Raw genomic sequence first — 16,431 nt, forward strand, 5'->3', positions numbered from 1 at the left:
GTCTAAAAATAATTTTATAACCATAAGTTTCTACTTAAGGCTCCCAAAGTATGCATATTGAGTGTTTACTGTTTGCTTATCACTTTTCTAGGATTGTGTATTGATTGATTGGTTGATTCATTCAATCTTTCATAATATATTTATTGAGTATCACTGTATTCTAGACACATTTCTGAACATTGGAAATAACTGTGAACTACACAAAGAAAAATCCCTATCCTCATGGAACATGTGTTGTAATGAGGACAGATCCATAGACAATGCTATGTACAATACAGAAAAGTAAAGCAGATAAAGAGGACAGAAAATTCTAGCTGGGAGGAGGTTCAATTATAAATAAATCAGATCCTCTTTAAAGTGGTGGCATTTGAGGATACATTTTCAAAGGATAAAGGAGGAGACAAAACATAGCTAGGGAAAGAGAATGGTGGGTTAAAAAGGACCCTATGGGCCTTGAAATGACTGTGGATTTTATTCTTTGTGACTTGGGAGGCTCAGTAACTATGTAATGAACAAATTCTTCTTCTAAAAATTACTGCAGTCTTTAGGACAATGGTCAAAAAACAATCACTATTTTTAGAGTTACTTATGTTGCTTCCTATTTTAAATTTAGCAGAGTTCTCATTTTTCCATGATATTATATTCAAACTTCTGCTACAAATATGCAAAATCAAGAGCAAAGTAAGGCCCACTTAAGTTATTCAACCTCCTCTCCTACACTCTTTCCAATACTATGCACCCCACTCTAGTCAGGCTTCCACCTGAGCTTGACCCCCCTTTTTTTTAATGGTTTTATTTATTTATTTAAGAGAGAGAGAGCGAGAGAGCGATAAGAGATAGGGAGAGAGAGCACGAGCTGAGAGGAGAGGGAGAAGCAGGCTCCCACTGAGCAGGGAGCCCCATGCAGGGCTCAATTCCAGGACCCTGGGATCATGACATGAGCTGTAGGCAGACACTTAACTGCCCCTCAGCCTGACCCCATTTCTTTATCCCACTGTGTGTTTTCTCTTGGTGCATCCTGGAATTCATATTTACTTCCTTCTCTCTATTAATCTCACTACTTTTGTGAATAGTGATGGTGTCACAGGGTGGCTTACCATGAGTGCCTCAGAATACCCATAATCTTCAGTTCTCCCTACCATTCGTATAGATCAAATAAAATGAAGAATGTTCTTTGACATGTAGTATGACATTTTCTCATAGCACAATGAGGAATAACAAAAAAGGATTTTTCAAAAACTTGGCTATTTTATTGATCTGTATCAGATAATCTAAGTAGACACTAGTGTAACTGCCTATGAAATTCAGGGTTCAAGACCGTATCATCATTTCCCACTAGGTTACTGAATCTAAGCTTCTTCTACAAACAAATTCTGAAGCTGCCAATGAGCAACATCTAATTCATATTCCATTTCTTCAATATAGCTTTCAATAAAATCTACTTCTAATCTTCAATATTGCCTTCAATAAAATCCATTTCCTATTTGATTTAATCTTCAATCCACACAATTGATTAACATATTAATACAGTTTTATATTTAATTGCTTTATATGTATTGGATATGTCTTTACAATAATGGTGGAGTTATTTGGATGCACACAGCAGAGATCACTGATGCTATTTGGGATTCAAACTTGAATCCTGAACCCCAAACACAGAGCCTGCAAATAGTAAGCATTAAATAAGTATATATTGGTCAAATTTCCAAACTACAAGTGTAAAAGATACTTTTCACCTGAAGTTCACTCTTAAAAGAAGTATTATGTTTAATACTTAAGTCTGTATGAGGGATATTTTGTAAAACACTTGAATTTCAATTAGAGTGGCAATGCTAATAGCTATTTCTTTCTGATCTGTGACAGGCAACTATAATGGCTTTTATGCTTTCAGCAATTACTGACTGGTAAGTAGAATGTGTCAATTCACTTGCTTAAGAACAAACAGGATCATGTAATTTACCTACATGCTTGACTTCTCAACTGATGTGATGGATAAGGAGAAAAATGTCAGTGGGATGCAGACAAAGGAAAAAGTGAACTTCTGAATTATTGCATTAATTTGCAACCCTGAGAAAAACTTTTACCACCCACATTCAGTCTATTAAATGGTATTAGAGAATGGTATGCATTCTTATAAGTCATATAAATATTTTATTTTTTTAAAAAGCTGGTAAATGGAAATCAAATTTAGTTGTAATCACAGTTTGCCCAGTAATCTCTGCACTGCTCAGAGAGGTCCACAAAATAGGGATTCAAATAAAATGCATGACAGATAAATTTCTTAAATAATTCTTAGGGGAATTGTGGTCAGGACTTTGCAGAAGAGGATTGAGAGTAAAATATATATTAATATAGATAATTTATTAAAATATATAAATGGATAAATATTATATATAATTCTATTAATATATATAATATATATAATTATATATAATTCTATTAATATATATAATATATATATTAATATATATAATATGTTATACATATTATATATTAAAAATATACAAATACAAGTATACTAATAGTTTGCCATATATGGTTTTTTCAAATAACCAAGAGTAGAAGAAAAAAGAAAAACAGGGAAATGGAACACATTCTAATTCAACCACACTGTACCATTAATACATTTGTTAGCTCAGTGGACTTCCAGTGGGTCCCTACAGGTGCCTGACGTCTTCTGTTGGACAAAAACAAATGAAGAAATCACTGCTGAAAATAACACTCCTAAAAACCACAATGTGTATTTTACTTTCCCTCAATTAAGTCTTGGGCATCCAAGGGATACAGCTAATTTTTCTCTCTTGATTCTAAATTATTGAACTTGGAAGAACTTCGAAAAAATCCAAACTATAAAATTATCTTCAAGGAAAAAAATGTTTTAAAAACTCAATATTAAATCACCACATTTACTAAGATTTGAAAATATTATGGATAAGTACATGCATTTTGAGCTAATATGAGATTCTAAAAGTTCAGTCCTGTGTGCACATGAACTTGCTATAATATTTTTATTGGTACATACGATATACTTTGACATAAAATACTGTTAAAAGTACCAAGGTTTGGGGCCTTCATCTGTATTTGCCCTATTCCAACATGTTTGACTGTGACAATGGAACCAGCTTAGACACCAAACACTAATCTTCTCATAAATTCAGTCGTCATGATGCATGTTTAACTGTGTCCAGATATGACCGAGTTTACACTGAGAAAAATACCCAATAATCCCTGGAAGGAATGTTAAGGTCAGACACCAGGCAGTGAGAGAGTGAGCCAAATTTGATTTTACTTTATGTCAAAAATAAGTACAGAGTCAGTGACTCAGAGCTGACTATACACCATGACTAATCTTAGACCACTATAAATTAGAAGTTTGCGGCAGCTATAAAACTGTTTCCATTCTGAACAATGAATCTCCAGTTCTTACTAATGTCTAATCAACAAACAGTTCATGTGAACCTAAATAAAAGCAAAGTATTTACCTAACAAATACTGTAATTAGAAATATAACTATATCCTAGACCTGAAACTTAATTTTAAAGATGAAAAAATTACTTAACTATTTTTGAAGTACTAATTAATACTTATGTTTCATGTGAATGACTCTCCTTAATTAAAAATACTCCTATATTTGCATGGGAGAAAATATCTATAATTTTGCCTGGTCAAAATATAGAAATAATATTTTGCAATGGAATAAAAACCTTTATGGAAAATTATAAATTTAATAAGAAAACAATTCATTTCTTTCTCCTACAAACATGTGAGTACCTGTAATTCCCAGGGTATTTGCTAGGAACTGTGAGTAAAACAAAAACAAATTAGACATAGACCCCACAAGGAAAAAGTTTACAATGGAATAGAGTGCATCTCTAATTTCAGCATTGTCCTACCCACATAATCTTATTTAAATGCAGACTTGTCTGTGATCACCAAGACAGCATGGTATTGGCACAAAAACAGACACATAGATCAATGGAACAGAATAGAGAGCCCAGATATGGAACCTCAACTCTATGGTCAACTAATCTTCGACAAAGCAGGAAAAAATATCCAATGGAAAAAAGACAGTCTCTTCAATAAATGGTGCTGGGAAAATTGGACAGAAAAATTCAGAAGAATGAAACTCAACCATTTGCTTACACCATACAAAAAGATAAACTCTAAATGGATGAAAGACCTCAATGAGAGACAAGAATCCATCAAAGTCCTAGAGGAGAACATAGGCAGTAACCTCTTTGACATTGGCCACAGCAACTTCTTTCAAGACACATCTCCAAAGGCAAGGGAAACAAAAGTGAAAATGAACTTTTGGGACTTCAACAAGATAAAAAGCTTCTGCACAGCAAAGGAAAGAGTCAACAAAACAAAGAGGCAACCCACGGAATGGGAGAAGATATTTGCAAATGACATTACAGAAAAAGGGCTGATATCCAAGATACATAAAGAACTTCTCAAACTCAACACCCAAAAAACAAATAATCAAGTCAAAAAATGGGCAGAAGACATGAACAGACAATTCTCCAAAGAAGACATACAAATGGCTAACAGACACATGAAAAAATGTTCATTGTCATTAGCCATCAGGGAAATTCAAATCAAAACCACATTGAGATACCACCTTACACCAGTTAGAATGGCAAAAATTGACAAGGCAAGAAACAACACATGTTGGAGAGGTTGTGGAGAAAGGGGAACCCTCTTACACTGTTGGTGGGAATGCAAAGTGGTCAGCCACTTTGGAAAACAGTGTGGCGGTTCCTCAAAAAGTTAAAAATAGAGCTACCTTATGACCCAGCAATTGCACTACTGGGTATTTACCCCAAAGATACAGATGTAGTAAAAAGAAGGGCCACATGCACCCCAATGTTCATAGCAGCAATGTCTGCAATAGCCAAACTGTGGAAAGAGCTGAGATGCCCTTCAACAGACAAATGGATAAAGAAGATGTGGTCCATATATACAATGGAATATTACTCAGCCATCAGAAAGGATGAATACCCAACTTTTGAATCAACATGGATGGGACTGGAGGAGATTATGCTAAGTGAAATAAATCAAGTAGAGAAAGTCAATTATCATATGGTTTCACTTATTTGTGGAACATAAGGAATAGCATGGAGGACATTATGAGAAGGAAGGGAAAAAATGAAGGGGAGGAAACCAAAGGGAGAGATGAATCATGAGAGACTATGGACTCCTGGAAATAAACTGAGCATTTTAGAGGGGAAAGGGGTGAGGGGATGGGTTTGCTTGGTGATAGGTATTAGGGAGGGCACATATGCATGGAGCACCATGCATGGAGCAGTGGGTGTTATATGCAAACAATTAATCATGGAACACTACATCAAAAACTAATGATGACTGTATGGTGACTAACATAACATAATAAAAAAATATATTTTTAAATAAATAAATAAATGCAGACTTGTTGTGAGTCTTACTTTCCAAATTCTGATTCCATAGGTCTGGAGTAGGGCCTCAGGGATATACATTCTGATGCAGGGATTAGAAGTCTCAACTTCGAAAAGCATTTTTCTTCAGTATTGAGTACATAGCACACAGTACCATATCTGCCTAATTCATCGATTTAGAGTCCCTTCAACTTTCAGTCATGTAGTCTTTTAACCCTGAGTTAAGATCAAATTCAAATACTTATTTTTTTTTATTTTTTACAAAGACCTGTACCTTACATTCAGGTGTCTCTATATCAAATGCATATTACTATTTTGATTATGTGTCTCAGTTCTACTAACTGAACTTCTGCTTTGTTCCTGTGATGAAGCACTCACCTTGAGTACCAATGGACTCAGTAATGAGTCTTCTGCCTCATTTTCAGTCTTGAACCTCTCATTTATCTCAGAATTATTGTCCTGTTTTTTTTTTTCCAGTTCTCTGAGGCTCAGCTCCTGTACAATGATCAAGACCATTGTACCTGATGCTAGACCATCGGCCAGGATTTGAACATATTTCCTTCTGCTGCCCATTTACTAGGGAAATACCTATTACTCCTTTCTGGACCTCTCTGACACTGCCTGTCCTCACTGCTACATATTACCAACCATCATAGTTCATGGGTAATCTACTCCAGTATTTCCTCAAATTTACAGAGCATCAGATCACCTAGAGAGATGCTTAAAAGTACAGATTCTTGGGCATTACCTCTTGAGGCTGTGATTCAGCAAATCTGGAGTGAAGTCTGTGGCTTTAAATCTTGGCATGTCATTGAAGAATTTAAAACACACATCCACATACACACACACACACACACACTTAAACTGGGCTTTTAAGAATGAATTTTGTATGACATAAAAAAAGAAAAGGACAATATAGCTACAGGAAGCAAAGCAATTTGATCATTAGAAAGTGTAGGGTACGTTTGAAAAGAGTGAGTCTAATCAATTATTAGCCCCATAGCAAGTAGCAAGAGTTTAATAAATGTTCTTTGAATTGAATACATGAAGTCTAATGCGCTGAAAAAATGAAGTTTGGCTAGAGGCATCAGCTAGATGAGGAAACGCAGTGGAGGGACATAAGAATGAAAAGCTAGACAGAAGTCAGATTCTAATTGGTGATAAATTCTGGGATGCATTTTCTAGACAACAAGAATAAGTAAAACATTTGGAGTATCCCGGGTTATCTCCTACACTTTTTACCTTTCATTATTATCTCTTTGCTTCAAATACCCAAATCTATATGTCTAACGTTTACCCTCAGATAATAAACTTCAACTGCCAACACATAAATGCTCTAAATTGTGTATTAGAGACAATTCAATCAAAGTAAGTAGGTAGGAAGAAAAGACTGATGGGCAGGCTGGATGAGGGTGTGTGGTAAGGCTACTTGAGGTATTATTACAGGAAGCAACGAGAATCTGATGCAAAATGGGGCAGTCAAGTTGAAGAAGGAGCAGATTGCAGAACCATGGCAGAGACTGAATTAATAAGATCTGATTTTATGTAGGAGAGATGGGAGCAAGAATCACATATAAATATGAGGCTTGGTGTCCAAATGATTATAAAGTACAGGCATAGAAAAGTAGGGAAGAGAAAAATTCATGTAGCATAAATTCCATGTGAAGAAGTTTAGGGTTGATACGCCAACCAGTTCCTTAGCTGAAATTTTCTAATAATTTATGTGTGTGTATTTGTGTGTGTGTGTGTGAGAGAGAGAGAGAGAGAGGATAAAATGCAGGAGAAAGTAGATCGAATTGATGGAGTGATGTTCTAGAGGAGATATATTGAAACAAAAATAAACAGATTCCTGAAAAGAGGAAAGCAATGACACCCCTGAGAGGCTATCTTGAGAGCATAAATAAAGATATGGGCAAATTTTGAAGGAGGTCAAGTCAGTATCACTGATGTAGTAAAATGAATAATCACATCAAATATAGATGATAGTGTGGGTATATTATGTTCAAAATGAGAGCAGAATTCTGCTATGGAAAACTGAAAGAGTGTAAACAAAGGATGTATAGAAGATTATGGAGCAGGTAGGAGAGTTAGAAAAGGTGAATTTATAGCTGAAACAGGTAAATAATTTGTTTTTTTTTTTTTAAAGATTTTATTTATTTGACAGAGAGAGACACAGCGAGAGAGGGAACACAAGCAGGGGGAGTGGGAGAGGGAGAAGCAGGCTTCCCGCAGAGCAGGGAGCCCGATGTGGGGCTTGATCCTAGGACCCTGGGACCATGACCTGAGCTGAAGGCAGACGCTTAACGACTGAGCCACCCAGGCGCCCTAATTTCTGTTTTTCTTATAGCACTAGTCTTCAGCCAGCATCTGGTGAAAACAATGGAATTCTCTCAGAGTTGGGAAACCCCTGGAAGTTGAGTCACAATGGCCTGGTTTGAGATGTAAGGAGTAAGAGGCAGGTGTTGCTGAAAAGCATCAATTCCAGCTGAACAGGGAGAACACTGAAGTCTGAAGTGTTGCACTGAAAGAATGAGAAGGAAAGGATGCTGATTAGGATGCTGAAACCAGGGAGAAGGTACACCATGTCTCAAAGTTCTGTGGTTTACCACCTCAAGGATAGAGAAGTGGAGTAAAATTGGGTGATGCTGATTTCAAAAGGCAGAAGGAATTAAAAGATGCTACCAAGATAGCAGATCTGGATGTGCCAGAAGTAAACAATTATGCCATTACCCACAGTCCCTATTAGGACTTCCAGAGAAGTAGCATCATCAGGAAGGAATCAGACTTACATTCATATGAGCAGGTACAATACTGGAGAAGGAAGAAGGATGAAGGAGATTATGACGTAGGTCAGACCAGTGTTAGGGAGGGCAAGAGTTTTCTTCTTTGTGGACTAGAGCTTAGTGAACTGGATGTTTTTATTCAAATAATATAAAGATTAGGGCTAGTATATAGGAAAACAAATAGATGAAAGAGAGTTTGACACTGCCAGCTATGGAATTCAGGGAAGCATCTAGAATTCCATAAAATCAATTAAGTAAAAAAGAGATAAATATCAAAATGTTTACATGTTCACTCCATATTTTAATTTATGAGAAAGCATAATTTGATAAGCTCAGAGTTTGGATAATAAGAAATATTTGTGGAAACACAGTAGTACAGGTTTGCTCTCTGCTTTCCTCCTTTTAATCTCCTAATGTTGTGGAGAGGGGTCAGTGTACTACACAGCTAGTACTCAGGTGACACATGTCATAAAAATGTATGTGTTACATTTTTAAATATTTCTTTCATATCTTCAGATAAATGTGCTATAAAGACAATTACCATATGAATTCACTCATATGTGAAACTTAAGAAACAAAACAGATGAACAGAGGAGAAAAAAAAGAGAAAGAGAGGCAAAGCAGGAAACAGACTCTTAATTATAGAGAACAAACTGAGGGTTGCTGGAAGGGAGGTGGCTGGGGGATGGGCTAGACGAGTGATGGAGATTTAGGAGGGCACTTGTGATGAGCACTGGGTGTTGTATGTAAATGAAGAATCACTAAATCCTACATCTGAAACTAATATTACATTGTCAACTGGAATTTAAATAAAAACTTGAAAGAAAAGAAAAAGATTACAACTGGTGTTGACAAATGTATGACATCGGCCACAGACAGTTACTTGTTTTGGGTGTTAGGTACCTCTTTCAGGTAAATTACCTGTTTCAGATTAGTTACATGTTTCACAGTATTACCTGCTTCAGGTAGTGTGCTGACGTTGCATGCTTTTTCTTCACCTTCACCAGCTGAGGTTGAAGCTCTTATTTTAAAGACATATGAGGTATTGGCAAGAAGTTTCACGAAAGTATACATATGATCTTGGGGAGAGACTCTTGTAGAATTCCTTTCAACTGTTATCACATAATGAATAATTATTCCATTTGCCTTTCTGGGTGGATCCCACTTCACTGAAGCTGACTGCCAGCTAGTTGCCACACACCATATATTCTGTACAGCATCTGGAACTTAAAAGATAAACAAATGCCCGAAGTTAAAATTTATACACATGTACTAAATGATTTCATTACCTGATTGCTATAAAATCATGTTTAGGAGTTGAGACCAAATAAAAATTTAACATATCAAACTTGCAATGTGTGCTCAGTAAGTTCTTAACATAGACTGAATGAAATGGCAGTTGGCTCATTTTCTATGCTATTATGTCAATCCTTACAATAGTGAGCCAATCACTGAATATTTTCCTAGGCCCAAGCAGCAATCATCCTCAAATCCTGAGAAGCAACTAACTGTAAAGCCTCAAGCTCAGGCAGTGGTTGAAGCCTGCCCTCTTTATCTCTTAACCGGAAAGGAGTAGTCTTAGTAATACTTCTTTTATGGAACATTTTTATGGAAAACATAGATGTAGGTACCTCCATGATTGACACATCCGGGCCTAACATTGTTAGGAGATAGTTGGACAGTTAGGTAGTCAGGGTGATGGTCCCCAATGAGAAAATATGGAGTCAGGACAGCTAAAATAAAACAGCACTAACATCTGGTTTTGCAGCTTAGACAGGACCACACTGACATTCTGCTTTGCAGCCTTTGCAGAAATGACTTCTGCAAAATGTCCTAAAATAAGACAATTAACCACAAAGCATATGTCAATATCATGAGCAAGGGGCATTTAAGACATAAGCCCCCAGATGTCCCGCCAAAACAGACCATCAGCACGTGGACATTAACCTAATATGTAGACAGATACATGATCAAAGCCCTGGCTGGCACGACTCAGCACACCCTGATTGCTGAAGATAGTTCTGCAAAAGAGCTCATAAAAACCCTTAAACTTAGAAACTCCAAGGGCAACCCTCTCAGGTCCCCTCCCTCTCTGGGAGCTTTATACTCTTGTTCAATAAACTTTGCTTTGGGGCTCACCACTCTTTGTCTGGTCTACCTTTTCATTCTTCAAAGCAGTGTGACCAAGAACCCAGGGCACTAAAGGCAGAGAATTCCTGCAACAACAGTACTAGGAAACATGCAATCAATTTAGGGATTTTGTTTTTACAATTGGTAGGCTTCTTTGGAAGAATTGTGAAGAACTGATCCCTCAGTATCTTTTAAAAAGTCATTGGAGGGAAGATTTAAATCAGTCCCAGTTTTTAATTCAGTCCTAGTTTTTTTCTAGAACTTCTATGAATTTACTTGGAAGTAACCCAATTTCTCAGAGGCCCACTATGTCTTGTGGACCTGGTTGAAGAGCAGTACCCCAATCCATCAAAATGACTGCAGATTAGAGAGACTGGCTACTTCCCATGGAAATGTCCAATTATGTAATGCCCCCTAATATTAGCATAGCTTTTCTTATTATAGTAAAAAGAGGATGCTAGAAGGAAAATTCGCCTATCATCATTTTGTGGATTATAAAGAAGTAGTGGAGTATATAAAGAATTTGTGGAGTATAAAGAAGTATAAACAACTTGCTGTCATTATGCAAAACATAGTTATTGAAAGAATACTCAAGTATTATCTTTGAGTTTTCTCCTCTGACCTAAATTTATCTTTACAAATCCTTCTTCCTTTGTAAGATAAAGACATCAGAACTAAAGGATGTGTGGCATTTAAAATGAAAGAAAAGACAATTTCTCAGCTGATCCAGGGTTCTGGCAATTAAATATTATTAATTATTTGCTTCCTTATTTTCAAAAATATATAATATTTTCATAAAGTAAATTAAGAGACAGTTGATACTTTGCTTAAGTTTAATTTATAAACCCAGATTTTGTGAATATCTATTTCACTGACCCTGTAAATCAAAAAATAATTAACCAGCGATATTTAACACTTAAAGTTGAAAATTTTCTTTTATTTAACCAATCAAGGCATAGAATTTTATGCAATTTTATTTTATTGATAAAAGTATTTACTGTGTTATTGTCTACAAGATTAGCCTTGATTTTTTACTAAACCGATACATGTATAAATTGTTAAAGTGTTTTTCTTCTTTATAGGTTTGGCATTTGTATATAATATGTAAATTATCATTTATAATATAACCATTTCCTACAGTCATGTCTATCCTTCACTGGAGGTCAGAAACTAATGTTCTAATTCAGTTTCTTCACTACCTTTTTCAGACCTTTTTATCTAAACTGCCTGAATTGTGGTTTTTTCATCTGTAATACAAGAATGGGGCAACAGTAGTATTTTTTTTGACCACTAAATGTGTGTCCAACACTCTAATAAGAACTTTATGTGGATCTTTTAAAATATTTTGCACCACAACGTTATAGGCGGCTACTGCTAATATGTGTTTCTTTTCAGTTAGGAACATAGAGGCTCAGAGGACTCATGGGCCTTTGCAAGGTTATACAGTTAGTAAGCTTGTATTCAAATCCAGACACTGACTTCAAAGCATGCACTTTTATCCACGATAAATATTGTCTTAGCCTGTCTTATAGGAATGCTATGGAAAAAAAGTCTCAGATATTCATAAATTAATGCAAAAATGACTAATTTATCAGTGAGTGCTCCCCAGTTTCAATTTAGAGGTTCACTAAAACAAGAGGAAGTGCATCTAAAGGTACAGAGAAAAAATAACTAGAGCAATATCTTGTGCTCACTCAATAATCACTGATGAAAAAAGTGAGGAGGAGGTGCCTTTAAACATATGGTCCAGTTGAGAGAAGGAAAAGTGCATTTCTAAGTCACCCATGAAATAGATCATAAATGAAAACTATCCAGTACACAAGCAAAGGTGAGCTTTGGCATGGATATGACATGTAGGTAAGCTGTGTAATTAGACCAGTGGTATTTCATAGTCTTCATAATCCCCTCCACATGTTACAAATGGACTACGGGAAAGTAGAAGTTTACATAATGACCAGTGGTCTTCACGTGTCACAATATATCTTCTTTAAAAAACCATCGGTGGGGCACCTGGGTGGCTCAGTCGTTAAGCGTCTGCCTTCGGCTCAGGTCATGATCCCAGAGTCCTGGGATCGAGCCCCACATCAGGCTCCCTGCTCCGCAGGAAGCCTGCTTCTCCCTCTCCCACTCCCCCTGCTTGTGTTCCCTCTCTGGCTGTCTTTCTCTCTGTCAAATAAATAAAACCTTTAAAAAAAATAAAAAATTAAAAAAATTAAAAAAAAAAAAAAAGCCATCGGTATCGCTTCATGTAAATATAAACCAACCTGTTAAAAGTGGCTACTGGTTGGTTTCTCTTCCCTCCCCCCAACCCCAGCTGTCTCAGTTGATACTAAGAATTTAAGAAACAAAACAAACGAGCAAAGGGAAATAAAAAAGGGGGAGAGAGGCAAACCAAGAAATAGACTCTTAACTATAGAGAACTGTTGGTCACTAGAGGGGAGGTGAGTGGGGTTGGGTGAGATAGGTGTTGGGGATTAAGGGGGGCACTTGTGATGAGTACCTGGGGTTATATGGAAGTATTGAATCACTATTGTATACCTAAAACTAATATTACCTTATATGTTAACTAACTGGAATTTAAATAAAAACTTTATATAAAAAAAGAATTAAGTAGTTTTTACAGATACCTAGAAACCTACTTTATTCCTAAACGATTCCTTGATTTCAATTTCCTCAGTTCAAAAGGAAAAACCACGTGTAAGTATATATATATTTGCACACAAGACCCAGCCTACTGTTAAAGGCCTGAAATTCAACTTCCCTTTGAATGCACTATTAAATGATGATACTTTATCACATAAACCAAAAGGAAAGGAAAAGTGTTAAATACAAAGTGAAACATTTTAGGATCAAAAAACTGTGTCTCACCTGATTCTTGAGTTGTGAATTTTACTACATTACTAAACTGATTGCCATTTCCAACTTTTGTAAAGGCAGATAGGCTGACAGAATAGGTGCTGACTGGTTCCAGTCCAAAAAGTTGGGCTTCAGTTTGAACACCTGAAATATTCTGAAAAGCAGGAAAAAATTCTTTGTCATGATGCATCACCAAAAATTTGTAACTGGAAGAAATATTTTATTACATTAAAGTTATGCTGTCTATGTTTAATAAGCATGGGTATTTTCAGTTAAAACAAATATTAAACATTTTTTTGTGCCACCAGGTGTGATCATATGATGATATAGGATGAACTGGGCACCCTCTCAGCCCTGAAAAATCTCATATTGGCCATGTTTTTAATTTTTTTTTTAATGTTAGAGTATTTTGTTTTCATTTTGTCTCCCTAACACTTGCTTGGATTAATATACTGATTACTTCCTTTAAATTTGCAAAACTGAAAGTCCCCAACTTAAACTTATGGGTGGTTGACAATGTTAGATTATTCTTGAATTCATCTAGAGTCATTTTTTAAAACCCAGTAATACTAGGTAAATCAATTTATTCGTCAGCTACTTCTTGCTAGGCACTGGGAATACAACAGTTAATAAAACAAAATCTCTGCTCTCATGAAGCTTAAAATATGAGTTTTCTCAGACAACTCCTAAATTTTACCCAATCTCTTAGGAAAATGAAAAAAGGAAAACAGTTATCACAACTGCTCAAGGAAGGATATGTGTTCACATAGAAAAATTTACCATTAAGTATAAAGTCTTCATTCAAAGATAATTGTCAAAACTGAGAGATCAGTTAAGACTAATCTGTTATCCATACGGAAAGAGAAGACAATCTCCTATGATGGTATAATTTTAAAAATACTGTATTTTATCTGACCCAAAATATAAACCACTTTGACTTATTTATTAAACATTTTAGTAACAGAAATTTAGTAAGAATACTAACTCGCAGGGAGTTACAGTTTAATCACATTTTAAATTAAATCATATTTTAAATTAATATTCCAAGTCATTCATATACTTTAGGGACTCATTCTGTTACACTATTGCCTTCCATTCTTTCACACTTACTATTTATAAAGCATACTGTTAGATAACCAGGAGATTATAAAGATACACATAAATAAATACATGGTTCCTGTGATCAAGGAATTTTTATATTAAACAAAGAAATCTATCAACAAATATTTACTGAGGAGAAATTAAACATAACTAGGTAAATTTTGACTTGGATTAGGAAGGGCTTGTATCCAGAGAAGTGACTGAACCCGAGATTATAATAAAAAACATGAGCAGCTTACTGGATAGTGACCAGATTTACCTAAGAGTAAGTTGTAAGAGGGAGACATGAGAGAGGAATATTTCCAAACATTTTAACAGAACTTTTTAATGAATAAACAATTTCTTTCCATATATATGAGTGAGCCAAGTTACCAGTAGACCAGGATCTAACTGGTCTCCATGTGGACCACACTGGATTGACTGCAATGGTAGGAATATTTGTGGGTGGTTCTGGAATTATTCTGCTTCCACATACCCACATATAATTTGAAAGGATAAAAAGGAAAAGAAATAGAAACTGATAAGACAGAGGTAGAAGAAGACACAGAAAGGGAAATAGGACAATACACTTGGAAAGGAAATAAGGTGGCATGAAGTACATGTAAAGGAACTTAAAATAGACTATGAAGGGGCGCCTGCATGGCTCAGTCGATTAAGTGCCCGACTCAGTTTTTGCTCAGATCATGATCTCAGGGTCCTGAAATTGAGCTCTGCCTCGGGCTCCAACCTCAGCGGGGAGTCTGCTTCTTTCCCTCTCCTTCTGTCCTCCCCATTCTCACGCACATGCTCTCTCTCTAAAATAAATAAATATCTTTTAAAAAAGAAGACTAGGGCGCCTGGGTGGCTCAGTCGTTAAGCGTCTGCCTTCGGCTCAGGTCATGATCCCAGGGTCCTGGGATCGAGTCCCACATCGGGCTCCCTGCTCGGCGGGAAGCCTGCTTCTCCCTCTCCCACTCCCCCTGCTTGTGTTCCTGCTCTCGCTATCTCTCTCTCTGTCAAATAAATAAATAAAATCTTTAAAAAAAATAAAAATAAAAAATAAAAAAATAAAAAAATAAAAAAGAAGACTATGAAAATTGACAGAAGAGAAAATGGATGTAAAAAGGAGTAACTAAAAGTAGTAAATTTTTTAAAATTTAATTTTGTTATGTTAATCACCATACACTACATCATTAGTTTTTGATGTAGTGTTCCATGATTCATTGTTTGCGTATAACACCCAGTGCTCCACTCAATACGTGCCCTCTTTAATACTCATCACCAGGCTAGCCCATCCCCTCACCCCCTCCCCTCTAGAACCCTCAGTTTGTTTCTCGAGTCCATAGTCTTTCATGGTTCGTCTCCCCCTCCAATTTCCCCCCCTTCATTTTTCCCTTCCTACTATCTTCTTCTTTTTTTTTTTTTAACATATAATGTTTTATTTGTTTCAGAGATACAGGTCTGTGATTCATCAGTCTTACACAATTCACAGCACTCACCATAGCACATACCCTCCCCAATGTCTATCACCCAGTCACCCCATCCCTCCCATCAGACAACAAAAAGAAATAAAAAGCATCCAAATCGGCAAAGAAGAAGTCAAACTCTCACTCTTTGCAGATGATATGATACTTTATGTGGAAAACCCAAAAGACTCCACCCCAAAACTGCTAGAACTCATACAGGAATTCAGTAAAGTGGCAGGATATAAAATCAATGCACAGAAATCAGTGGAATTCCTATACACCACCACCAACACAGAAGAAAGAGAAATTAAGGAGTCGATCCCATTTACAATTGCACCCAAAACCATAAGATACCTAGGAATAAATCTAACCAAAGAGGCAAAGAATCTGTACTCAGAAAACTATAAAATACTCATGAAGGAAATTGAGGAAGACACAAAGAAATGGAAAAACGTTCCATGCTCATGGATTGGAAGAACAAATATTGTGAAGATGTCAATGCTACCTAGAGCAATCTACACATTCAATGCAATCCCCATCAAAATACCATCCACTTTTATCAAAGAAATGGAACAAATAATCCTAAAATTTGTATGGAACCAGAAAAGACCCCGAGTAGCCAGAGGAATGTTGAAAAAGAAAAGCAAAGCTGGCGGCATCACAATTCTGGACTTCCAGCTCTATTACAAAGCTGTCATCATC

At 36.1% G+C, this 16,431-nt stretch overlaps 1 protein-coding gene across 1 annotated transcript in view; it reads right to left on the reverse strand.

Annotated features, from left to right (window-relative positions):
* Nucleotides 1-16,431, reverse strand: part of PTPRQ (protein tyrosine phosphatase receptor type Q) — a 197,929-nt gene that overhangs the window by 112,420 nt on the left and 69,078 nt on the right. Inside the window, exons 24-25 of the mRNA XM_032393715.1 lie at nucleotides 13,196-13,337; nucleotides 9,154-9,423 (exon numbers count right to left, since the gene is read on the reverse strand). Coding sequence (XP_032249606.1) covers nucleotides 9,154-9,423; nucleotides 13,196-13,337 — 412 coding nt within the window. The remainder of the gene's footprint in view (nucleotides 1-9,153; nucleotides 9,424-13,195; nucleotides 13,338-16,431) is intronic.

The sequence above is a fragment of the Phoca vitulina genome, unplaced genomic scaffold, assembly GCF_004348235.1.
Source record: "Phoca vitulina isolate PV1807 unplaced genomic scaffold, GSC_HSeal_1.0 scaffold76, whole genome shotgun sequence".
NCBI classification, from domain to species: domain Eukaryota; kingdom Metazoa; phylum Chordata; class Mammalia; order Carnivora; family Phocidae; genus Phoca; species Phoca vitulina.